This window comes from Gobio gobio, assembly GCF_949357685.1.
Source record: "Gobio gobio genome assembly, chromosome: 13".
In the NCBI taxonomy this organism is placed as follows: Eukaryota; Metazoa; Chordata; class Actinopteri; order Cypriniformes; family Gobionidae; genus Gobio; species Gobio gobio.
The window spans coordinates 25777865-25803982 of record NC_137106.1 but is presented as its reverse complement, the minus strand read 5'-3'; the positions used below and the strand labels follow the sequence as shown (position 1 = coordinate 25803982).

General features: G+C 36.6%; 1 protein-coding gene across 1 annotated transcript in view; it reads right to left on the bottom strand.

Annotated features, from left to right (window-relative positions):
* pdzd8 (PDZ domain containing 8) overlaps positions 1 to 26118 on the bottom strand; it is a 63747-nt gene that overhangs the window by 21273 nt on the left and 16356 nt on the right. The window contains exons 2-3 of the mRNA XM_079833025.1: positions 14299 to 14424; positions 10801 to 10903 (exon numbers count right to left, since the gene is read on the bottom strand). Of these exons, the coding sequence (XP_079689151.1) occupies positions 10801 to 10903; positions 14299 to 14424 (229 nt within the window). The remainder of the gene's footprint in view (positions 1 to 10800; positions 10904 to 14298; positions 14425 to 26118) is intronic.

Below are 26118 nucleotides of genomic sequence, written 5' to 3'. Positions count from 1 at the left end.
AGATTTTTACTGGAAGGCAAAATAAAAAGGAAAATGTTTTTTTTTTAATCAAATGGCTGTTCATCATTTAAATTAGACAAAACACCAAACCAAACTGAAATCAATGGTAAAATATGGAAAATGCCAATGAAGTACAAAACTAATACACAGATTTGTATTTGAGTAAAGCTACCTGACTTTATCTGTAAAGGTTTTTATTGATCGTTTTCTCTCAGTATTACAACTGCATATTTAATACCATATGTTACCGGCAATGTGTGAAATCCGGCATTGTATAGAATGCCTAGGGAATGAATATATAGAATGCCTGAAGTTTGTAGGCAAAGTATAAAATGGTTTATATTTCACAGGACTTGACATTAACACCCGCCAACTCGCCATTTGCAGGTGGATTTCAGCTGTGGCTTAGTCACTCCCACTAGCCACTTTGGCGGGTCTTCTCAAAAGGCATATCTCGCGTTGCGCATTATAACAAATCACACGCGATTCTGTTGATCTTATGAATGCAATGTCATATAATCAGAGGCGAATAGTCATCGCTGAAACGTGGTTTGTTCAGAGCGCGCTCTCACTCACTGAGATCTGCACTCAGCATAAACAGCACAGCAGAGATGCGTGCGATGAACGCAGGAGCTTCATTCATCATACAGTGATTGACTGTTTTTGTTCTATTTCAGCAGCGAAAATAGTTTCAAACAAAGATCACAGCAGATCCATAGCGCACCTGATGTGACTGGCATAAAGTTGGCATGACATTAGATGTTTAGGGACCGTCTCTAAAGGTACATTCGACATTGATTGGTATACACATTTCTAACTTCAATAGCATTTGAAGAGAGAATGACTTACAGTCACAAAACAAACTGTAAAGTGTTCATCTTGGTGTCAAGTATAATGCACAACTTTTATATTTTTGATATTTAATAAAATAAACAGTCAAATCACATCAAAATATGGATATTTATATACTATGCTTATGCTACTGTATGGGCTCGTACACAAAATATGCGTTTTTTTCCTTCAGACAAGCAACTGTTAGCGTTTCTGTCTAGATTAAGGATCTTTTCACACAACCGTTTCAGAGCTATTTGATGACCTGTCATGTTATAGACATGATTAGGGTGTGTACAGTGCTCATTTACATATAGCCAACAACACATTTCCCAACAACAAAATTGTGGCCAGTGAAAATGCTGAGTGGCTAGTAATTTTGGAAAACCCCTAGTGGCTGGTGAGCAAAAAAGTTTATGTCAAGCCCTGACAAATTTCCTAGGCATTCTATACAATGCCAAAGGGCCAGCCGGCAGAGTATAGAATATTCCTGCTATAGGGTTCATTTTACTCACGGTTCAGTTTTTATCACGGTTTTATAGTCACAGTTTCGATACGGTATGTGCTATGATCAGGGTAATTAGGACATTTATCAAATAAACAAAATAAGAACAAATAATCTACAAGCAAGAAGCAACAACACAAATACATACAATAGAGCAAAGATGCATATAAAAAAAAAACAGTGCTTTTAAGGTTTTTCAGATATCTAACAGCAGGTACAGAAATTGAATAAAGTAATCAAATATAAAAGGACATTGCATATTATAATCTTCTATAAATGAAATAAAGATGAATCATTATTAAATTTGCAAAAGTTATTCAGTCAAGGGCAGTGAGTGATTCCTTTGTCATTTGTCGTTTTATTAACATTAAAAACACAGACAGCATGAAAAGGCTTCTTTCCCTTTCATTTTAAGTCCATACACGGAAAGAGTACATACTACAAATGAAAACACGTCTTTATCGACTGTTTACGTTTTACTTAAGACTACTACTATGTTTGCTTAGCCTGACAAGCCAGACCCACATCAAGATATTGGGTCTGGGAACTCACCATTGGCAGGGCTCAATCCGAGGGGCGGGATAAACGGTTGTCTTTCAAATTCCCTCTGCACGCAATAGGATAGCGCTACAACCAACCAGAGCAACGAGGAAGGTGAAGCGGAGCTAGTTGATAGATTAAACTTTCGCTGTATCCGGTCAGCAAAACACCGAACACATCTTCCTTTCTTAAGAATGACTTCAGTGCCGTTCTTTGTTCTTTTCTCAAAGAAAAGCTTAACTCCAAGTCTTCTAGAGTCGCGGCCAAAGCCGATTCAAAAGGCCGATGTTCGTCAGCTTCTTTGTTTACAAGTAGCACGCAGAACCGCGTCAACTCTGTCGTCGTTATGTTAAGCCCGCCCACGACTCTATACACGATGTGATTGGCCTGGACAGTTTGGTTTTTCCAGCTCACATGCCAACGGAGAGTTGCTAGACTACCCTGTCTGCAAATTAGATTTGCTGCCGCTAGGGTGCGTCTAGATTTCTAGACTAATGTTTGCTAGAATTACTCACCAAGACGGCATTTTTTGTGTGAATTTGTCCGTTCAAGCACAAGACGTGAACGAGAACTCAATATTTGCTCGCTATCTGCGACAAGTGCACACTGCACACACACACACACACACACACAAATCATCTCTCAGCGTGCAGGAGTTCCCTATAGGGTCTTGCTCTTGAATGTTTAAATTGGCAAGGCTTGAATGATTTTAGTTTAAACACAACATGGGGTGTTCAATTCTCGCCTGCGCTCGCGTGCTATCAACACCCGGGTGACGATAGGTCATGTTCGAGCAGACAGCACTCGCAGACTGTTTTGCCCATGCTTTTTGATCATCGCTCCTGTAATGTATTGGGAAGTCAGAATGTGTATCCATCGACAGAAACATACATGAACTTTGTCTGTCTGTTTTACACATTACTTTCAAGAAATGTATTATAGATGCGTCATTAGATTTGAGATGAACCGCGTTTTTTGCAGTGGCAGTGGCGTACCGTTAGTGAAACACATGAGCTTCCACTCCCGCCACAGAGGTTCGCCCCTATTGTTGCCGGACGGTTGCTGTGTCACCATGTCGGAACAGGAAGGAAGTCTAGTGCCATTTAAAATGCCATTCCAGCCTTCCTTGCTGGAAAAAAAAGCTCAACGCCACATCTGCTTTCGTGTTTTACTGGTAAGAACGTCCTTTACTTTATGTCGTAGTTCTTCGTTCATTTTCAAAAACATGTTCAATGCCAATAAAGGCGTTTTTTGATCCTTTGCCTAGAGTGCACTTGTCATTCTGTATAATATCAATGATGCCTAGGAAAAGTATGCAACAATCACAAAAATGTCATACTTTGCCTACAAACTTCACGCATCCTATATATTCCTAGGCATTCTATACAATACCTGCCAATCGGTAGGTATCAGGCATAACATTATGACTAATATTGTGTTGCTCCCTCTTTTGCTGCCAAAACAGCCCTGACCCGTCGAGGCATGGACTCCACTAGACCTCTGAAGGTGTGCTGTGATATCTGGCACCAAGATATTAACAGCAGATCCTTTAAGTCCAGTAAGTTGCGAGGTAGGGCCTCCATTGATCGGATTTGTTTGTTCAGCACATCCCACAGATGCTCGATTGGATTAAAATCTGGGGAATTTGGAGGCCAAGTCAACAGGGGTCAGGTCGACAGGGGTCAGCATGGGCACCCTGACTGGTCTGCAGCTATGCAGCCCCATTCGCAACAAACTGTGATGCACTGTGTTTTCTGACACCTTTCTATCAGAACCAGCATTAACTTCTTGAGCAATTTGAGCTACAGTAGCTCGTCTGTTTGATCAGACCACACGGGCCAGCCTTCGCTCCCCACGTACATCAATTGGCCTTAGCCGCCCATGACCCTGTCGCCGGTTCAGCACGGTTTCTTCTTTGGACCACTTTTAATAGATACTGACCACTGCAGACCGGAAACACCCCAAAAGAGCTGCAGTCTTGGAGATGCTCTGACCCAGTCGAATGCTGCTTAATATATCCCACCCACTAACAGGTGCCTTGATGAAGAGATAACCAGTGTTGTTCACCTGTCACTGGTCAATGTTATGCCCTATCGGTGTATAATAATAATAATAATAATAATAATAAAATCTTATATAAAGAAATAATAAATAATAAATTAATAAAATATATAAATAAAACAGACTCTCTTTTAATAGAGACTAATATTGCTAACACTGTCCCATCTCAGAGCCATTATAAGAGATGTCTTTATCTGAATAAGCCAAGATGAATAGGACTCTGTGCTGATATCCTGACAAAGCAGGTATACAGAGGGTTATTTGTCTGCTTTAAATGAGATTTAAATCTAGGTGGGCAAATGGAAACACGCCAACACGGCAGCTGGGTAACCCACACACCACAAACTGAAGGCAAAATTGAGTATATATATATATATATATACACAGCAAAACATCCGAAATGATACACAAACAAATCACAAAATCTATATGTCCATAACAGAACTACAAATCTAAAACACACTCAAACAAGCAAAAATGCATCATTCAAAAAAAAAAGGAAGAAAAGGAAATAAAAGCCACTGATCTGAAATGACAAGGCAACATGTTTAAACAACGTCACGACCCTCTAAATAACGGTGATGGAAAAATCTCAGTGACTGAGCTAGATTCCCATAACACACACTAACATATACATGCACAAAAACACAAAAAAAACACAGCACACACACCCCCTGCAGCGCTCGATCGTGTTATTTTGATTGTAAAGATCTCACAGACTACTTTTTGAAGAGCGAGGACAGTGTTATTCTCACAGCAATGTTTAACATGTTTCTTATGAATCTTGGATCTGGAAAAATAATAGAAAATATTTCAGTGGAGCAAAAGCCTGATGACTGCACAGAAATGTCCACACAGAAATACAATTTTTTCACTGGCCATGGGTCATAATGGCCTGGCTGACCGGATGAAGTCTGGTTGGAAAGAGTGATGATCAGTCAGGCATCAGAGCAGATGTGCAAATATACGTCAATTCAAACACTAAAACGCAAACTCACTGTTGTACTTAAAGAGAGCTACGTTTTATGACCAATGAACTTCTGTGACTTTTTCAGCCTTTAGTAAATACTGAATAGGAAATTTTTCATAATCATTTTTGAATTCATTATTTATCACTTTATAGAGTTTGCACAGATTTCTATCAAATATTTTGCAGCAGATCCCAATACAATAATGTAATTAATATAATATTTGTATTTTTGCTTTATAGATTTTAATATTTATTTTTCTATTAATATTTTGAATATATAATATTTTATGCTGAGGACAGGTTCAAATATTTTGTAAAAATTGCACTTTGTGAGTGAGAATATTCCATTGAAATATCAGGGAGCTCTAAATTGATTAAATGTTTTTTTTTAACATGAATAATTAATAATTATATATATATTATAATTAATGTTAAATTTTTTTTTAATTAATTTAGAGCTCCCTGATATTTCAAGGTTTTCCAATACCAAAGGGGTGTCACAAAGGGTTTCCTTGCATGGACATTCCTTGCAGTCTCTAACATCTCTAGATGTACACTGAGTTACACACGTACACTGAGGTGTGCTGGAAATGGGCATCAGCGGGTGTGCGACTGCAGGGCGGTGTAGGTCGATGGTGAGAGCGGCTGGAAGATAAGAACAAATGAAAAGACCCCAGAGGCTCAGTATCACTTACTTATTACTGATAGCAGTGTTAGCCTCTCTGCACCAGAGGCGTAGGCTAAGAAAACATGCTTTAACACTCTAGCGTTTAGATTGTGTTAAAAAAAACAATCCTCCAGCATGCACACAAAGACAAAAGTGCTATGATACCATGCACATGTTCTGTTAGGCACATACCATGGTTATACCCAAGTGTACCATGTAAAAACCATGCATATGAACTATTGCACTTGCGCTTAAGAGAAGAAACAGTGCTGTTTTACATGTGAAACATACAATTAGTTTCCGATATGAGGAGCGTAATGGAAAGAGGGGGAAAACAACAAAGAGAGGAAAGATATCAAGTGGACAGAGTAAGAGAAGGATGGGTGTGGGAGAACGAGAGAGAGAGAGAGAGAGAGAGAGAGAGAGAGAGACAGAGAGACAGAGAGAGAGAGAGAGAGAGAGAGAAAACAATGACCTTTTCCAGATGATATCTGTACTAATCCTGTGTTTGAAACCCTGCTGAGGTCTCTGAATCTGGGGATCTGGGGGAAGCTGATAAAAACGAGGTGAAACGCAAAGCGGCCAATGTGCATCTGCATCTCCGTGCACAATTTTGTATTCAAACAAACATGCCTGCATGTGTGCACATTTAAATGGGTGTCTACTCAAACACACACTCTCTACACACACAAAAACACACATACAGCATTGCAATTCATTAGTGATGGGACTAGTTAATGCTAAATATATGAACCCTTAAATCAATGTAGAGTCATCAAGCATATGAACACATGCTGTGTCAGTGCTGGTGCATGCCTGTTATAGTGATAGGAGATCTCTCTCTCTCTTTCTCTCTCTCTCTCTCTCTCTCTCTCTCTCTCTCTCTCTCTCTCTCTCTCTCACACACACACACACACACACACACACACACGGTCTGGCTCATTGTGTTTTTTAATTAAGTAGAGTCTACAGCCACACACAAATAAATATATTCTAGTTCCAGTTCAGCTGTTCATTTCAGATGCATTATTGTACTTCTAAAAATGAGATGAATTAAAAAACAAAAATAAATAAAAATAATAATGCACTTATGAGCTTTTGAACTGCAGTGTAATATACTGTATGTACATGCATACACACACACACATTTATATATCATACTCATACATGTACATATGCATGTATGTATGTATGTATGTATGTATGTATGTATGTATGTATGTATGCATGTATGTATGTATGTATGCATGTATGTATATATATACACACACATACATATATACACATATATACATACATACACACACATACATACATACATACATACATACATACATACATACATACATGCATATGTACATGTATATGTACATGTATAAGTATAATATATATATATATATATATATATGTGTGTGTGTGTGTGTGTGTGTATATATATATAATATATATAAAATTGTGATATATAATTGTTCATGAAGGCAGGAAATTAAAAACACCTTATATTCAGCTGTGCAGAATTATAATTATATGTTTTATTTTACAGATAAAGTGAGCCAAAAAAAGAGATTTAACTCAAAAAAATTATTAAATGCCCATGAGAAGGATATAATACTAATGCAATACTAGACATTGCAGTTAAGGCATGACCAATGGAGAGTGAAATGGTCATTGGGTCAGCAGGGTCAGACAGAAACAGGTGGGGAAGAAAAGACACATGTTCACTGCAAAGGAATTAAGAATTAAGGTGAAGAATTACATGTGAAACCATCAGGAACCATTTAGTCTCCAGCGCCACCATTTTCCAGAACTGCAACCTACTTGGAGTCTCCAGAAGTGCAAGGTGTCAAGGTGTTAAGTTAGGCAAAGAATCCAAAAAAATTACCCCCACTTAATAAGAATCCCAAGCTGAAGTGTTGTAAACTACATGAAGAAGTGGTAGAACAATTATATATCACTTTAAAATGATTAAATACAAAAGTAATAGTAGTTGAGATTAATGTGGTTTGGAATTGGTAAAAAATGTGCCTGGTAAAAAATATGATCTCAAAATCAACGTGCCTAATAATTCTGCATGCAGTGTATATACACACAAAATTGAGCTCAGGTGCATCCTGTTTCCACTGATCATCCTTGAGATGTTGCTACAACTTGATTGAAGTCCAGCTGTGGTAAATTCAATTGATTGGACATTATTTGGAAAAGCACACACCTGTCTATATAAGGTCCCAAAGTTAACAGTGCATGTCAGAGCACAAACCAAGCCATGAAGTCCGAGGAGACCTCGGAGACAGGATTGTATCGAGACACAGATCTGGGGAAGGGTACAGGAAAAATTCTGCAGCATTGAAGGTCCCAATGAGCAAAGTGGCCTCCATCCTCCTTAAATGGAAGATGTTTGGGACCCTCGGGACACTTCCTAGAGCTGGCCGGCCAGCCAAACTGAGCGATCGGGCGAGAAGGGCCTTAGTCAGGCAGGTGACCAAAAACCCAATGGCAGAGCTCCAGCGTTTCTCTGTGGAGAGAGGAGAACCTTCCAGAACAACCATCTCTGCAGCACTCCACCAATCAGGCCTGTATGGTAGAGTGGCCAGACGGCACATGACAGCCCGCCTTGAGTTTGCCAAAAGGCACCTGAAGGACTATCAGACCATGAAAAACTAAATTCTCTGGTCTGATGAAACAAAGATTGAACTCTTTGGCCTGAATGGCAAGCGTCATGTCTGGAGGAAACCAGGCACCGCTCATCACCAGGCCAATACCATCCCTACAGTGAAGCATGGTGGTGGCAGCATCATGCTGTGAGGATGTTTTTCAGCGGCAGGAACTGGGAGACTAGTTAGGATCGAGGGAAAGATGAATGCAGCAATTTGAATGCAGCAATTTCCTTGAGGAAAACCTGCTCCAGAGCACTCTGGACCTCTGACTGGGGCGAAGGTTCATTTTCCAACAGAACAACGACCCTAAGCACACAGCCAAGATAACAAAGGAGTGGCTACGGGACAACTCTGTGAATGCCCTTGAGTGGCCCAGCCAGAGCCCAGACTTGAACCCGATTGAACATCTCAAGAGAGATCTGAGATCTGTGCACCGACGCTCCCCATCCAACCTGGGAGAGACTGCCCAAAAATAGGTGTGCCAAGCTTGTAGCATCACACTAAAAAAGTCTTGAGGCTGTAATTGGTGCCAAAGGTGCTTCAACAAAGTATTGAGCAAAGGCTACATGTGAATTTTTTTGTCATTATGGGGTATTGTTTGCAAAATTTATGAAAAAAAAAAAATGAATTTAATCAATTTTGGAATAAGGCTGTACCATAACAAAATGTGGAAAGAATGAAGTCTGTGAAGTGTGAATACTTAATATACATACATATTTTCCCCTCCAGATGGTGTTTATACATATTCCACCTCAAAATATAGTGATAGTAGCATAAACTGATAACAATCACTAGGGCTGGTAAAATCTGATAAGTCATTTTCTAATATCAAAATGTATTTTTGCGAGAAATTCAACTGTTTAATTTGCCATGTATTCATGTTTTATTTTATATATTCCATTGGATTAAATATTTATCAAATGAAAGGTGCTTTATCTCATTTGATTATTTTCTTTTTTATTGGCAACTTGTTGGACACAAATCAAAAAGATAAGATTATTCATAACAAATGAATGATGAGTCTGGAATCGGAGCACAAACAGCTCCAACATTCTGTAACAGCCACATTAAAAACCAAAGATTCACAGTAATAGATTACAAATTGTATTGGATGAGCCGCTGTAAAATAGCTGATATACGAACGAACACCTGTGAGCATACTTTTGTTGAAATCTATATTATCTATAGATTAACTCTACTATCGATCATCTACCAAGTTATGACTTCACAAGGAAAGGCAAACAACCTATACTCTTTCTACACCGGTTGTGAGCTTTGTGTTAGACTTAATAGGAGAGGAGGGACCAAATAAAATCACTAGAATGGAGCGATTTAAGTTGACATTTTCTGACTGCTGTCATTGACTGCTTTGAGAAGCTGCAGTTGGATGATAGAAAAGGAAAGGGTTTATGCAGAATATGCATTTGTTTAAATCAATAGCAATTAGACGTGTTTGTCCTTCCTCCAAAAGGAAGACACATAGAGATCTATAATAGAGAGAAATAGATGGCAAATTTATTATTGACAAGGCACTTTACAAAGCTGCCCATTTTTGTTAGACAAGCAACAAAGAAACAAGCTGAACTAAAAACTAAATGCAAAGCTAACATCACCTTGTTGTACTAAATGAAAATAACTCGAACAACAAAACTAACTCCCACCAAAACAATGAATGACCTTGCATATATTACTGCGTCATTTCTAACGATGACAGATGCATGAACATTTTCCCATGATCACTAGCATTCCCAAACAACACCCCCAGGAGTGAAGACAGCTGTACATCTTACATTTGCCAACAATAAAAAGAATAGCAAATAATTATAGCTGGATATTTACTGATTCATCCATCTATCCTTGATCAATGACCTGTGCTATAGACCAAGGGTTTTCTAACTGGGGTCCGGGGACCCCCAGGGGTCCTCTAGAAGGTTCTAAGCGGTTCCCAGAAAATTTCAGAGAATAAAAAAAAAACTAAGCAAAAATTGATAAAGAGTGAACATTCTAACTTTTCATTTCTAAATGTTTCTTTCCTTTCTTGCCATACATACTTTCCAGAATTGTATATATTTGCTTTGTATCTTTCCAGTGAGTTTTCTCACTATAGTCCCATTTATTTTGATCACTGGGAATGTAAGGCAGTTTTCTTAACACAGTACGTAAGCTGCGTACATGCATTTAGAAAAAAAACCTTTTACAAATATTTTTTAATTGAAAATGTTATTCTTCAGGTTTTTACATCCAACATTATGTTTAGCCAATATTAAGTTAGGAAACAATATGTTTTATTTATAATGTCACACTTAGCCTACTATTTATCTAACCGTTTAAATGTTTTTTCATACATAAAAATATATAGATGGATTTTAGGAAGGGGGTCCCTCATAAAAGTTACATCATATTTGGGGGTCCTTGGTATCATGAAGTTTATTTATAGACAACAGTGGGCCTGCTTGTGATTGTGTGTTTATTAATGCATATCAAACATGCATGTTTGTGCATATGGGAAGCAAACGTACTGCAGCGCCCTCAGGCAGAGAGAAGCACATGCAGCAGGACGTGTAACGTGTACCTCTTTGATGGAGCTGCGAGTTTTTTCCCTCCACTCGTCAGAGCTGAGCTCTAAGGTGCAGTGAACATATGTCTCCCTTTCATATGAGCCCAGGATAAACAACCTACAGAGAGAGAACAGAGAAATTATTTTACAATACCACTATGTTTCAGAACATTAATCAATACAATAATTGAATAGGAGTTAGGACAGAGAGAATAAAACAGAATAATGATTATAATGTTTAACAAATAATGTTTTAATAATGTGTTCAAAAGAAATTAATAGCTTAAATTTAGGTCTGAAACCGATCAACCGTCATGCAGTTCAAATAACAAGTTGTAAAGCTACTACTGCCATCTGCTGGCTAACAAACAAACACATTTTCATTACAAGCACTCAGAAGCATTATGGCTATAAAATTATATTATACACACACACACACTCCAAGTTTGGAGTAAGTAAGAATAATTTTTTTATTTAATAATTTAATTAATATTAATCAGCTAGGATTTTTAACTTTACATTGAAAATGCTTTTTAACTTTACATTCAAAGAATACTAAAAATACATCAATTTCACAGATTCCACATTGATAAAATAAATTATAAGAAATGTATATTGAGCACCAAATCAGCATATTAAAATTATTTCTGAAGGATAATGTGACACTGAAGACTGGAGTAATGATGCTGAAAATTCAGCTTTATCATCACAGGAATATATTAGATTTAAAAACATATTAAAATAGGAAACAGTCATTTTAAATTGTAAAAATATTACGTTTTTTACTGTATTATTGTTGATCAAATAAACGCAGCATTAATGTTCTGTGTTTGTCTACATATTTGATTAAATATGTGACATTTTCTCTTTCAATCTGTCAATTAATCAATTAATAAATAAATCTAAATTTATTTAATCACATTTGTAACTAAATCAGGTGCCAATCCTGCTCTTGGATGGGCAAGTTGGCGCTAAACTCTGCAGAATGTTGTCCCTCCAGGATCAGGAGGAGGATTTGTCTGGATTCGCTGATCAAATTATGGTCCATTGTTGCCCTCTGGTGGTGGAAAGGCCCCAGAACAGTTGAGAAATAAAAATGACCAGTGCAAACACACAGACTGGACATGGCTATTTAAGTTTACCAAACTCATAACTCTAAAATTTAATGCAATATGCAAAAATAGAGTGTGCAGACTATAAACTCTCTCTCTCTCTCTCTGTGTGTGTGTGCGTGCGTGCGTGCGTGTGTGTATTCATCAGGGCTGAGTTGGGTTTGTAATTGTCAGAGGTTAAGGCTCTGCATTATTAACGGGAACCCATTACAAACACTATTGTAGTGTGATATCAATCTGACAAAAAACACAAATACACACAATGGCAAGAAGAATGCAGCTTTTGTTGCAGTGTTTGTGTGTGTGTTCAAATACAGCAGCTTGCAACCGGACCATTCATTTCACAATCACAATTTCATTGGCTTAGAATGTTATGGCTGTCCATGTTGAGTTTTGTGTCTCAAAAGAATAAGAAAACAGAAACGGCAGTATAAACTACCCTAAACAGACAACTATATTTTCAGATTCTTTATATAAATGTCATTGTACTATAATAAGTTTTATATGTAGCAGCCTATTTGAACAACTGTGTGTGAGTAAAAAGAACTAAAGAAAACAAAGGCAAGTGCATAAGCACACACCTACAGAATAGAGGCTAACACTGTGTCTACATCAGATGTGTGTGGCGCGACATGACAAAAGCCATTAGAACCAAGCCGTAAAGCCATGGTGTAGATATGGCGTAACAGTACAAACTTAAATTAATATGTCTGTGATGACATTGAAAACAGCACAAGAGAGACTGTGCTGGAATAAACACAGTACAACGTATACAATAGTTTTTTAAATTATTTCTAGGGATGCACACTATAATAGTGCCAAATTGTTTATCAGTCAATATTAGAGATTGCTCTAATGTCGTTAAAGGGGCTATATTTAAGACATTTCATGTATTAATCGCTTTTTTGTGAAGAAGAAAAAAAAAAGTGTTTTTGTGAACAGCTTGTAACAAATCTTTAAAGGGGTCATGAATTGAGAAATCAACTTTTCATTCAGCCTTTGATATATAAAAGTTAATTCAGACTTGACAAGAAAAAGTTGACAAGAAAAAGTTGACAAGAGCGCTCTTTTAGTAAAAAAAAAAACAAGAGTGCTGTATGGTGCAGAGATACAAAATGTCTTGAGAAACCCCCGCGAAATTTAAAAATACTACTGTTATTAATGTGTGACGAAATGTAGTTTTAAGACTTTTTCAGGCGATAATGTGCTTGTTTAAAGCTCAAATCTGTGGGTTATTAATAAAGAGAGCACCTATTTGAATATTTTATCTGCCGTGCTCAGCGCTCGTTAACCCCACAGAGAGCCGTCTTTCCTCGGCTAGTCCTTCTGACGTTTGCCGCTGGCTCTGATGTCTCTGTAGTGGTTAAACATGAGATATAATTTGTCTTGTGTAGATCTAACGGGCGATCTTTGGTCTCATGGATCTATAATTTGTTCCCTGGCAAATCGTTTAGGCTGAGGGCAAAGTAAAGTTTCATTACTTTATATTTTTTAGTCTATTTCACTTTACGTTACCGTTGTAGCCTACTAGCTCTGACTTTGTATGTTTGACTGAAATGTTTGCTTTATTTCTTGCATAGCTTCTTATACCTTTTACTTATACTCTTAACCTTAACTCATAAACCAACACTGTTAATTTTCCTCACAGGCATAATAAATACATCTATCAAAAGCTTGAAATGTCTATTTTTAAATGAACAAATATTGTCAGATTATGTTATGAAACGTGCATATAGATGCGTGCACTACTGCGGAGAAGACAAGTGAGCATCATCAACTTCATCACTGCAGCCGAAAACACTGAAGACACTAGCATATCAATTAATAAAATGTTCAGTCTTCTTGCTGTTTTTTTCACGATGCATTCATAATCATAATTTTTGACATGTGCTGTGGCAAGCTATGCGTGCGCTTGAGTGCTGATTAGGCTATGTAAAGAGAATTAAAGCTCATTATTATGATTTATTTGGTTTATTAATATAAAATATGGATAAATGTGCACTATTATTTGGAGTAGCCTATATCGTGCTTTACTGCATGACGTGATTTATGTGAGCACCCCAATTTTTAAATACACTCATAATCTCATGTACATTTCATACAATACATTAAAATGCTGTGAAAAAAAAATTAAAAAAAATAAATAAAATTCACTTGTTTTTTAGGGTTTTATTTTTTAGATTATTTAGACAAAATATTATAGATTTTTTGTATCGGCCATAACAATTATTTTTAAATAATAATTATCAGCTTGAATTGGCCAGAATTTTTATAACAGCGCATCCCTATTTTTACCTAAAGTGTGCTTCCGAACACCTCGTTTTATTTGCCAGAAAAAGATAAAAAATATTAAAAGGTAAGTGTTGATTGTGTCAAACACAGCAACAGGAATCTGCCCTACCTGCTACATTCAACAAGTGTGACACGTAGACGTCCCTCGACCAATAGTGTGTCTCGGATGGAGATGTCCAGGTCACATGACGATGCCAGCGGAGGCTGCACTTGGAAAGGAAAAAAGGGCTTGTACCTGTCAATCAAAAACAGAAAAAATCCTTAGACAATCAGCCATTGCATAAGTAATACTGCCCTTCCTTACTGTACACATATTAGGTTCATTATTGCACAACAGTAAGTCATGACTTGAATATAGAGGTCAAAAGAAAACATTTGCCAAGTCAACGGTCATTCACCCTGGCCTTACAGGAAAAACAAGCATTTCAGCTCTGTTTGTTCTGTCCTTCCACACAGAACACTTCAGGGGCTCAGAACAGAACCGTGTGTAAAGAGTAGAAGAGCAGGTTCGGTTAAATGTAGCTGCAAGGATTTTTAGGCCCTTTCAAATTATGCAAATCATCAGAAAGGTAGGCATTCAAGCTAAACTAAAGTGAAAACTATGATGTTAAATGTCAGACTACATCAAGGTGAAATTAAACCCTATGTCTTTGCTCGAGGTCTCCCTCACAGTTACGAACTCATTACCTGAGAATTTATGAATTGGCATCCAAAGTTTTTTTTAAAGCATTAGAGGCACAAATCCAACAAAACATTAACCTAGCACGATAATCTGATTATCACATAAAATGAACAAGAGGAAAAATAATAAATTGTGCCCTATTCATAGAATCCTCTCACACCACCATTGACAAAACATTCTGAATAAAAGACATTGTGATTACCCCAAAAAAAGGTTGTGAAATGAAGAGAAACGGAAAATCAACAGGGGGAAGAAACCCCATCTGGAGCCTCCTCCTCTTAAATTATCTGCTTACTCAAGTAGGAATTAAGATGTTTTTATAGTTTCCCACATATACATGAAGTTTTGTAGCATTGGCTATTTCAAGACTCTTTACTGCTAATAATAACCTGAGAGAGATTAGCTTTCCTAAAACAGGAAGTGCCTTTCCCTCTCCATAGACAAAGCACTCCACTTTGCCCTTGTGAGGTACAAAATATTACAAATAGATCAATTATGATTACAAACAATGCTGGGGAAAGTTACTTTGAAAAGTAATGCATTACAATATTGCATTAAACCCTTAAAAAGAAACTAATTGTGTTACTTAGTTACTTTTTAAGAAAAGTAATGTTACGTTACTTTTGCGTTACTTTTTCCCACCTGGGCTTGTTTGTTTTTTCAGCTTTTTATAACAAAAAAAGGTAAATGTAAATGTAAAGACCTTTTCACACCAAAATTTAAGTAAAAATGCAAATTCACGCATGTATAGTAGAGGGCACAGCTCAAACAAACCTTTCAGCTGTGCTGCCATTCTGAATAATGGAAGAGTAGGATGCAGGAGAAAAAAAAGTTTAACACTTACTCCACCAATGAAAACTAAAAACCTAAAGTAATTTTTGCTCATGGTTTAACTGAATTATCGAAGGTCAGCAGCAAGACATTGGTCAATAAAGTGAGATTAAATGCATACAAATATTTGTTTTATTTAATATTTAATTATTGGAGGTTTGCATAATATTGTGATATAGTATTTGACTGATTTTTTGGAATACTGAATCTTTTTTGTACAAGTGAGATTAGTAAATGCTCATATTTAGTCTAGAACTACAATAACCTGTTCACACACACAACGCCTCTGAACTTACTCTCGATTTTTCTCAACATGTGTACAGGAGAGCTGTTGGTCAAAATAAATGTGAAAAAGTAACATATTTTGTCGTTACATTTAAAAGTAATGCATTACTTTACTAGTTACTTAAAAAAGTAATCTGATTACTTAACTCAAGTTACTTGTAATGCATTACCCCCACACAGATTATAAATGATAATAAAGGATGTAATGACATTGTATTAAAGTCACTATGAAATCAACATTGACAATTCTTATTTTTATTTCATGGATTATTGCAGCGCTTATTATAAATTATTTATCTGTGCACATTTTTTTTTTTTTAATTCATGTGCCCTCATAACCTTAGTCTCAGCCTCAGACGTCACACCCACGGACTGTTGGCTGAACGTCTGATGCATATGGCAGACTTATCTGGAAACACTTCAGGAGTTTCGAAGTCGTCATCTGATTGGTTGAATTCTACAGGATGTCTGCAAGATGAGTGTGTTGCGTTCTTTAACGGTCCGCCTGGAAACAAATGCCGTGACACCAAACTCCCTCATGGAAGAAGAACGCCGTCATGTTTACAACTTTGACAATGCGCGCTTACCATAATCAACTAAACACTGGATTTTCAAAATTATGTGACGTTCCCGGCTCCATTGTTGCAGTAAACTTGCACAACGTTCTTTAATGATTAATATATAGATGCACGCCGGTCTGTTATTGCAGAAACATAGACTTTACATTTTCATGGCCCTAAAAATGACGCGGAACAAAACTGTGATTGGTGGCGTTACACGGAAGTCAAATGTCCTCTTGGGTGGTCCTTGACCAATGAAAGCTGCATCAGTCTGCCGTCAGTCTGAAGGTATGGCTACGCGAGACTACCATAACCTTTATTCAAAATAACTTCCCCAGCCACATCTCTTCTCAGATGATGTTTTTACTGTTACTCACATGAGATCACAGCAATAGCAAACCATAGCAATCCAAATGATCCAATCAATTCCCAATGGACAAAATCAAGTCCCGTCCCACATTTTTTCTTGTTTGAAAAGCCATTTCACTTGGATATACGTTACAATACATAAGAATTTTTCATGTCGACTTTCACAGTTATATTACAAACAGACACAAACCGCTGATATCTAAACATTGGCCCCTGGTTTCACAGACAAAGTCCTAAATGCAAAGACTAAAATGCATGTTTGAGCTGTTTTATCTAAAAGCAACTTGCACTGGCATATCTTAAAATATGTTAAATGCCATTGTTTTGTCTCAAGATGCAGTAATGTTTTTTCTAAGGCACGTTTATAAAAGCTAATTAAATGTCCTAACTGAACTAAGGCCTAATCCTAAACCCTGTCTGTGAAACTGGGCCATGAAGTTGTTGTTAGTTGTTGAAGTTGTATATAAGTTATGTCCCTGAAAAAAGGAGGTGAAAGTGAAATTAACCTCGCCTCTAAACCGCACAAATAGACAAAAGGCAATTTCATTAACTTCTCTAAATGTACATTCTGATGAGGCTTTCACAACCAAAATCCTGAGATTAAGACATGACTTAGTGGAGTCAGTCACATGGATATAATGCTTTGTAGTTAAAAGTCATGATCAAAAACACCATCCACCCTGCAAACAAAGCCGGTATACATGAATGTCTCAGCATTTAATAGATCCGATCAATAGTACCAGTGATGTCTTTCATGCTAAAAAAAGCAGCATGGACAGAGGCAGCGTTTTTGTGTTTGCACTGCTCAGTTTCTTAAAATGTTGTCTCTTTATGCCATACTTCTCATCAGTCTTCTCTCTCCTATAGCCATCTGTACTACAGGGAATACAGAGAACATTAAATTGAGTTCTGACTCGAGTGTAGCTTGGCCCATTCCAGCTTGAGAAATAACATATGAGAGGAAATTACAACATTGGATAAACGCCTGCAAGACAATGGCCGTTTCTCATTTCTAAGAACAAAAATAATGGACTTACATTCTTGTGGAGACCAGTCTTGTCAGGCTACCTTGAAAGAACAAACTTTGAAGGACACAGAACGCATCTTTGTGAGAATTAAGATGTGCTGTGATCTTGTTAGATCGTTAGATTTACTAAACAGGGCAAATTAGCGTGAGAGCGCAATACCAAAAGAGTGCAGATGGGAATGAAAAGTTCTGTGTGTGATCTACTGTTGACATGCAAATTTAAGAACAGACGCAGCCGGATCATTTCCATAATGACCAACGCAATCTACCAAGAGCAGCACAAATTAGCGTCTGGTTTAAGACATGCTTTTTTGGGAGGGCAGTAAATGGCACAACTACCAGTAAATGAAATAGCGCAAACCTCAGTAAATCACCTTGCATTTAAATATTCTCCTCCCATAAATGTTGCGTCTGAAAGGGAAATACCTATAAATGCATATGCAATAAGGTCAGCCACAAAAATATTTGTGTCCATGTCTTTTCAGCGCACTTCTTTCACTGCGTGTCTAGTAAATTCTGACTTTGTTTTTTTTAAATGGCAAAAGAGGGTTTGCGCTGGAGCAAGCTGTTAGTAAATCTGGCCCTATAAGTAGCGTACAATGCACAATAAATACAACATCACTAACAAATGTTATAACCTATTAAAACATTTATTACATTATTTCGTTTTAATTGACCACGTGTATTTGTGAAAATTAGTATGCATGTTTAATGTTACTTATTTTGTCGATGTTAAGATTCTTTTTTAATATGCCAATAAAAAAAATACTGCAGGCTTTCTTCAGGTCTTTATCACTATTAAAATTAGGCAAAATGAAACGACAAATGTTTATTTTTAGGCGCCATCACATATTTGCGAGCTCGCAGTGGGAATACCCCGGGATAAACTGCACGATTTTAGCAATCCTATAAGATCATTACAAATCACAATGTGTGACATGGATCTATTAAACTTGGGCAAAGTTGATGACTTGAATAGAGAAGTCAAAATATGCATGTAGACTGTACAATGATTACACCTAATGACTTGTAGGCTACGATGCACGTTTCTATGAAGAATATAACATCATCAGCATGCGCTAGTGGTAAACAAAAAGACCATGATGAATCACTTTGGTAGATGTAGTTTTTATGTGTGCTGCAAAAAAAGAGGAAGCGGCGAAAGAGGAAGGGAAAAGAGATTGAGGTAAGCAGTTTTAAGTTTTAGCACCATGCTGCGAAGATTTCATGTCGCATTTTTATTGGCTGGTCAGTAGACGTAGGCCGTGGGAGCAAACTCACTGTGCGATGATCATGTTGAATTTCTGACACTGTCAGAAAATTATCGTAGGCCATATTTGGTCGCAAGACTGTACACCATTGGACCAACGATTAGGAGCCACAATCATAGAAATCGCCACGATTGTTTCACAATGGCAATCTTTCATCTGGGACAGCCGAAAATTGTGCACTGTGTCCTGAGCTTTAGGCGAGAATGAGAAGTTTAAAGCTTGCAAGCTTCCGTACGTCGACCACCTGCAGGGTCTTCTTTCTAATGGTTTGATTCTCTCAAGTCTGCATTCGATGCATTCTCCATATCAATAACGCATCCAGGTACTTTTATGCGTCCTCTGTACTTGCGTTCTTGAGCGTTGGAATCTAACTTCGAGGGTTGATGACACAAGATCACTTAAAAATGCATTTTGAGAAACGGCCAATGAGAGATTGCTAAGGAAGGGGATTTTAAGAATGTCTTCATCTAAATCAAAGCCTGAGATTAGTACCCAAACGATTTCCCTGTTAAACCACCTAAAACAACCTAAATGGCAATTCTGTGACAAACATTGTTGCTTTAAAGATTTACATCCGTAATTTAAACCATTTTATTTTGCTAAAATACATTTTAAATTAAAGTACTAAAATTACTAAAAGTAAACTAAAAATAAATGAACGCTAAATAAACATACTTAAAAAAAACTAATGAAAAATTACAAAACCACATACCAAAATTGCTAAATTATTTTATTTTTAAAAAAATTTAAATTAAAGCTTATTCAAATTATTAATAAATACTACAATATATGAATAATATAAAACTGGTGTAAACGGGGGTCCAAAATGTTATGTGATTAAAATACCTCATGATGCAAAACTCTAAGAACAACATCCTGGTATGCTAGCACTCTCATAGCGCCCCTTGCTCCCTCTCCATTTCCCAGCTGCTTAATTGCAGGACATGACTTCAGTTTGTTTCAGAGCACACACAGGGCACTAAGCACAGCCCTATCACTTACCACCAACACCGTTACAGGAATATAGCCAGCCTGCAGCATTAAAAATACAACACTCACTCACCTCACACACACACAGAAACAAACATGCAATACCTCAAGTCTGGACCTTGCCGTTTAAGTCAACTGTAAGCAATTACACATTCACTATTACCAACAGTAATTAACTGAAACAACATTCGATTACTGCTCTAGTTCAATTAGGTAAAGAATGACAGGTTTACTTAACTTACACTAGCACACTGCTAGACTAGCAGTCTTTCTATTATGTCTATTATTTCTATTTCTGTTATGAGATATTTGCCAACCAATGATGTTTTGGCAAAATGACTTCTTGACACAGCATATTAAGTTTTACTGTATTTACATTTACTTTTATATTCAGTTTTCATTTTAGTTTTAGTACCGTGTATGTGTGTAAGTAAGTAAGTAAGTAAGTAAGTAAGTAAGTAAGTAAGTAAGTAAGTAAGTAAGTAAGTAAGTAAGTAAGTAAATAAATGTATATATATTTATTTATTTTATATCATTTTTGTACTTCAAACTTGTATGAAAAAGGAGCGCACATGAAGCTTGCTGCTAAGGATGCACCGAAATGAAAATTCTGGATTTATTTCTTATTTTAAAATTAGCTTATTATTGTATAGTTTTATTAATATTAGACTTTTAAATTAAATAAAATCATTTTAATGAATTTAAATATAAATACAAGCCCATATATACAGATAACAGCATTGATGGTGAAGCTTAGCAATTAATCAGCAAAACACATGCGTGAACTACGATAAATGTAACCTATAGCGGAGTGTCACACCGTGTAGTGATAACGGCTTGAGTGATAGTGAAAACGGAGCACTGAACACTGAACACTGAGGGGTGGGTGGGGCGGCATATATTTTCGGGTGTTTTTCTCTTTCGGCCAAAAACCAAAAATGCCATTTTCGGTTGATAATTTGGTGCATCCCTATTTGCCGCATCACACCGACAAAGGTAATGATTCATGTGTTGGGGGGAAAAAACAGAAAAGAGACTGTCTAAACATTTGAATAATTTATTAATAAACTAGTGCTTTCTGAGTCAATGTTGGCTGCAAAGATAAAGCTGACAACTCTGACTCTCATCTCTGCAATAAAGTTGATAGCCTAAAGAGTTAAACATATATCTGTACTAATTTAGCCCCACACTCCGCATGAATACTTGTTGGCAGGGTTTCCAACACATAGACTAATTTGAGGCAGTGCATCACAGAATCAAAACCGGCCGCCACATATTGCATTTTGTTATTAATTTATTTTTTTTACGTTATTTAAAACACGCAGCATATTCGTTCAGCTGCATTTCCTTTCCCTGCTCTCCTTCCGTCTCTCTGTCACTCACGAGTCTCTCTCACATACACAAACAAGGTGCATTCCATTCGACCGTAAATCCAGGGTTGCCAACTCTGAAGCGTTTGGCGTGAGATACGCGCTTTCAGGCTCTGTCTCACGCTCTCACTCTGCCCAAGTAAATCTCACACCAAATTGCCAAGCCTGCTTTTGACATGAAACAAAGTCTAAGCTTTTAAGTTTTAAAAAAAAGTTTTAATACGAAATTCAAACAATAAATAGCGTTTTGGCGCACTTAATGTGGCATAACAGTTAAAGCCAGAGCCGTTGAAAAACAGAGTTGCGACATGCTCTCATCTCCCAGCGGCACACACGGTCACGTGGTATGAACTTTCACTGTTGTTAGTTGCACTCAAATCATCCATGTTCATATTACTTAAACTCATGTAACTTTACTGAGTTGTAGGGCTGCACGATATGAGGAAATGCTGCGATGTGCGATAACATTGTTTAATATTGCGATGACGATATGACTTGCGATAAATATTCAAATGTGAATGTTAGCTATACTGTTCCCCTGTCTTAGTGCTTTAATAAGTCGTGTTCAGTGTTGGGCAGTAACGGAATACACGTACCGGCATTACGTATTCAGAATACATATTATGAGTACCTGTATTCCGTTACAGTTATAATTTAAATAGTTGATATTTAGAATACAGTACATTGTTGAAATCAATGGATAACATTAACCACACTTCTCTGTTTCATGAGTTTATTTACTCTCTAAATAAATTAAGGCAACTCAATGCATTTCTCAGAACGCCCCAATATGAAAACAAAAAAATGCACAGTTTGCGTGATCAGTCACAATGGAGTCGGAAGAGGAGCAGCGGGAGCTGGAGGTAGAGATGGAGCCAGAACAACAGAGCCAGGGCAAGAAATCGTTTCTATCTTGGAAATTCAAACAGCATTTCATATTAAAGAAAGAGAAGGGAGAACGGAATATAACACGGCAGTGCAACTGTGCAGTGGTGCGGTGGTTGGGGTGGCGGCAATACACGCACGCACGCCTATATTTTTTTTTTATATAGCCTATATTATATATATAAATTTGTTATATATTCGTTAAATATATTATTTGTTTATATTTTTTATTTTCAAAATGTAGGCTATTTAATTGAGATTGACGTGTATATATATGCTACCTCAATTAAATAGCCTACATTTTGAAAAAAAAAAATATATATATATAGGCCAATATATAAGGCTCAAACATGCGTGTTTATTTTAATAGGCCTACTTCCGTCAGTGAAACAACAAACTTCAGTCTGTAAAACATTTAAATAAATATCTGTAAATAATCGAAATATAAATAGTATAAGTTAAATATTAGTTAAAGAAAAAATTTGCTTATATTTCCCCATAGACGTGCGTCATATGCCTCTTTGCGCTGAAAGGGAAGACACGAGCAGGAAAGCATCATTTTTCTAAGATCTTAATGTTTTCTCCTGATGTTCCAAAACTGATCGGCTACTTGTAGTAAAATGTGAAGAACGAAATGATCTTCCGCAGGGTCAAGAACTGAGGCTTTGTTTGATTATGCGCTGTGAGAGAAAGCGAAACTAAAAATCTCTGGCGTGTATGAAACACGCTATACACATAAACTTGACCAAGTCTCATAGGAAGCACAAACTGTGCTAAATAAAGTTTAATGTAAAATGTATCTGTCCTACTCCGTTTTCTACTTTACCACAGTAAATGATGCGAATATAGCCTTGGCTACTCCTAAATTAATCAAACAAGGAAGACACGTTTAATCCCCTGTGAGAGACGTAAATGAGGATTTGGGGAAACAAATAAGAGATTCCATGTCCAGTAGAATAAAATGGAGTAAGCCTAAACCTATAGTTAAATTCGAGGAAAATCGTGTGACCAGATAGCAAAAAGCAAGCAATCTTAAATTTGTCTCACCACACAAAGTTTCCTCTCTCGTTTGGCATGAATCCTTATGTTTCCATGGCTGCGATGTAACATTTAATTGCAAACCTATTATTTATTTTGTAAATTAAGCTTTGTGCTTCACTCGTGTCATTAATATTAACGTAAAACAGCATTCACAAACAAAAAAAGGTGTTTTGGCCGACCACCGCCGGTGCTCCCTGCTTAGTTGACGTGCAACTTTACATTCTCCTATGTGCTGATTTACTAGTCCAAGCGCCGTTGGCCCCGTTGACGGCAGCTAAATATTTTATAATATATGTTTAGTAAGCAGGATTTGATGGCCGCATTCCTAGACTTATAAAATGCAATTCAATGTTGAAGTAATCCAAGTATTCAGAATACGTTACTCAGATTGGCGCATGTAATAAACTGTTTTCCCTTATTCATCGTGTCAGGCTGTCGGTTGCGATGTGTTCATCGCGCGAGTTCATATCGCGATGACGATGAAAATTCGATGTATCGTTCAGCCCTACTGAGTTGTTTCTTCTAAAAATGAGTATTGTCAGCTTTACTTAATAAGTGTTTGTTCGGTCAACTTAACATTGCTGAGTGAAACGAACAAACTGGACAGTGGATCTGTAGTTCCCAGCATGCTTTGCAAGGGACTGCATTAGGAGAGAAAATTTAGGGATTAAAGAGTTATTTTATCTTTTTCAGTAAAAGGAAAGATGTTGTTTGTTTATGTCAGTGTTATGTGCAGTTATGTTGGACATTTAGAGGAGTTTCTGTAATTTTGTAGTTACCATTATGCAGAAGAGTGGTGCCTGTGCTTAGGCTGTGTATTACACTCATACAATCATTTATTGGATGGACTTCCTGTTCTCAATTAAGTTATTTTTGAATTGTGTCTCTAAAAATATGCTTTTTGTTATATTTAATAGTTTTCCTCTTACACTTGTAGAGCAAGTAGATCATTTAATAAGGTAAATTAAATCAATAAATGTGTTCACCTAACAAACTTTTATACATTTAACATAACATTATTAAGTAAACTGCACGTATACATATTATGTAACAGTGTCAGTGACAAATTCAAATGGTTCGTATTTACTTAAAGAAATGTTGTCAGCTTTACTTGACTTTCTTTTGTTCATATAACTAAATTGTTATTTGTAAAAATGACTCAATACAGTTGTGTGGAACCACTTGATGCTGCTTTTTAAAGTAAATTCAACAAATATTTTTTGACTGTGGAGCTCTCAATAGTTCCAAACAAACCAGCGCTGTCAGTACATTTGAATGGCTTAAGAGGATAACAGCTTCACTATACAGGTATTGCAGAATTGATTATTACTTTAACCAACATTTTATCATGGAGAGTGATGGAGATGTAACATTGTTAACATTAATGTTTTTCTTGTATTCAGCCCTCAGGTATTCCTTACTAATTGGTCACACTCATACTCATTGGTGGTCAAATGTGACCATACACCTTGATTATTTTTCAATTAAATAAATGTTCTATATTTTAGTATAATAATAATTATTGAATATTTTGAGATATGTTGGTACTAAGTACTATTTGTGCAATAATTATGGTCCATTAATGACCCCTTAAAATATTTTTCTTCTAATATTTTTCTTATTTATATTAGAATTAGTGTAGTAATTAAGGTTAAAAATAGAGAATTCCAATGCAAAGAGGCAAATTAGAGTAATTTTGTGGCTGGAAAAATAATAAAGTTTAATTTGTAATGCTATTACCACTAGGTGCCTGTATGGCTCTTTAATAAATATACATGTAGGCCTATCTAGTCTAGTTGCTCAAAAAAGTATTGCAGTTCATTTCTGCTTACTTATTTTTAGGTTTTGCATTTTAATACATATTTAGATATGATCAAACACTAGATTTCTTTAAATGTGACATTTTAAAACGTCAATAACTTGCATCCTAATATTTTTAATGATACTTATATAAAGCACACACAAGTGAATATTAATGAATGTGAGCAAATATAATTTAACCCAAGAAAAGTTTAAAATAGTGCTAAAAAGGCAAACTTATTTTTCCTTATATGTACAGTAGGCTATATACATATTAATTGAACGGACAAATTCACACAAAAATATGTCAACATGCCCGTCTTGGTGAGTAATCCTAGCGAACAGTAGGTTATGTCTTAAGTAAAACATAAACAGTCGAAAAAGACGTGCGTTCATGTGTAGGCTAACAGTATACAGTATTGATGTGCATTATTTCTTAGAGGGAAATAAGCCTTTTCCTGCTGTCTGTTTTTTATGTAAATCAACAAATGACAAAGAAATCACTCACTGCTCTTGACTGAAAAGCTTTTGTAACTTCAATAATGATTAATCGTTATTTAATGTACACTCACCTAAAGGATTATTAGGAACACCATACTAATACTGTGTTTGACCCCCTTTCGCCTTCAGAACTGCCTTAATTCTACGTGGCATTGATTCAACAAGGTGCTGAAAGCATTCTTTAGAAATGTTGGCCCATATTGATAGGATAGCATCTTGCAGTTGATGGAGATTTGTGGGATGCACATCCAGGGCACGAAGCTCCCGTTCCACCACATCCCAAAGATGCTCTATTGGGTTGAGATCTGGTGACTGTG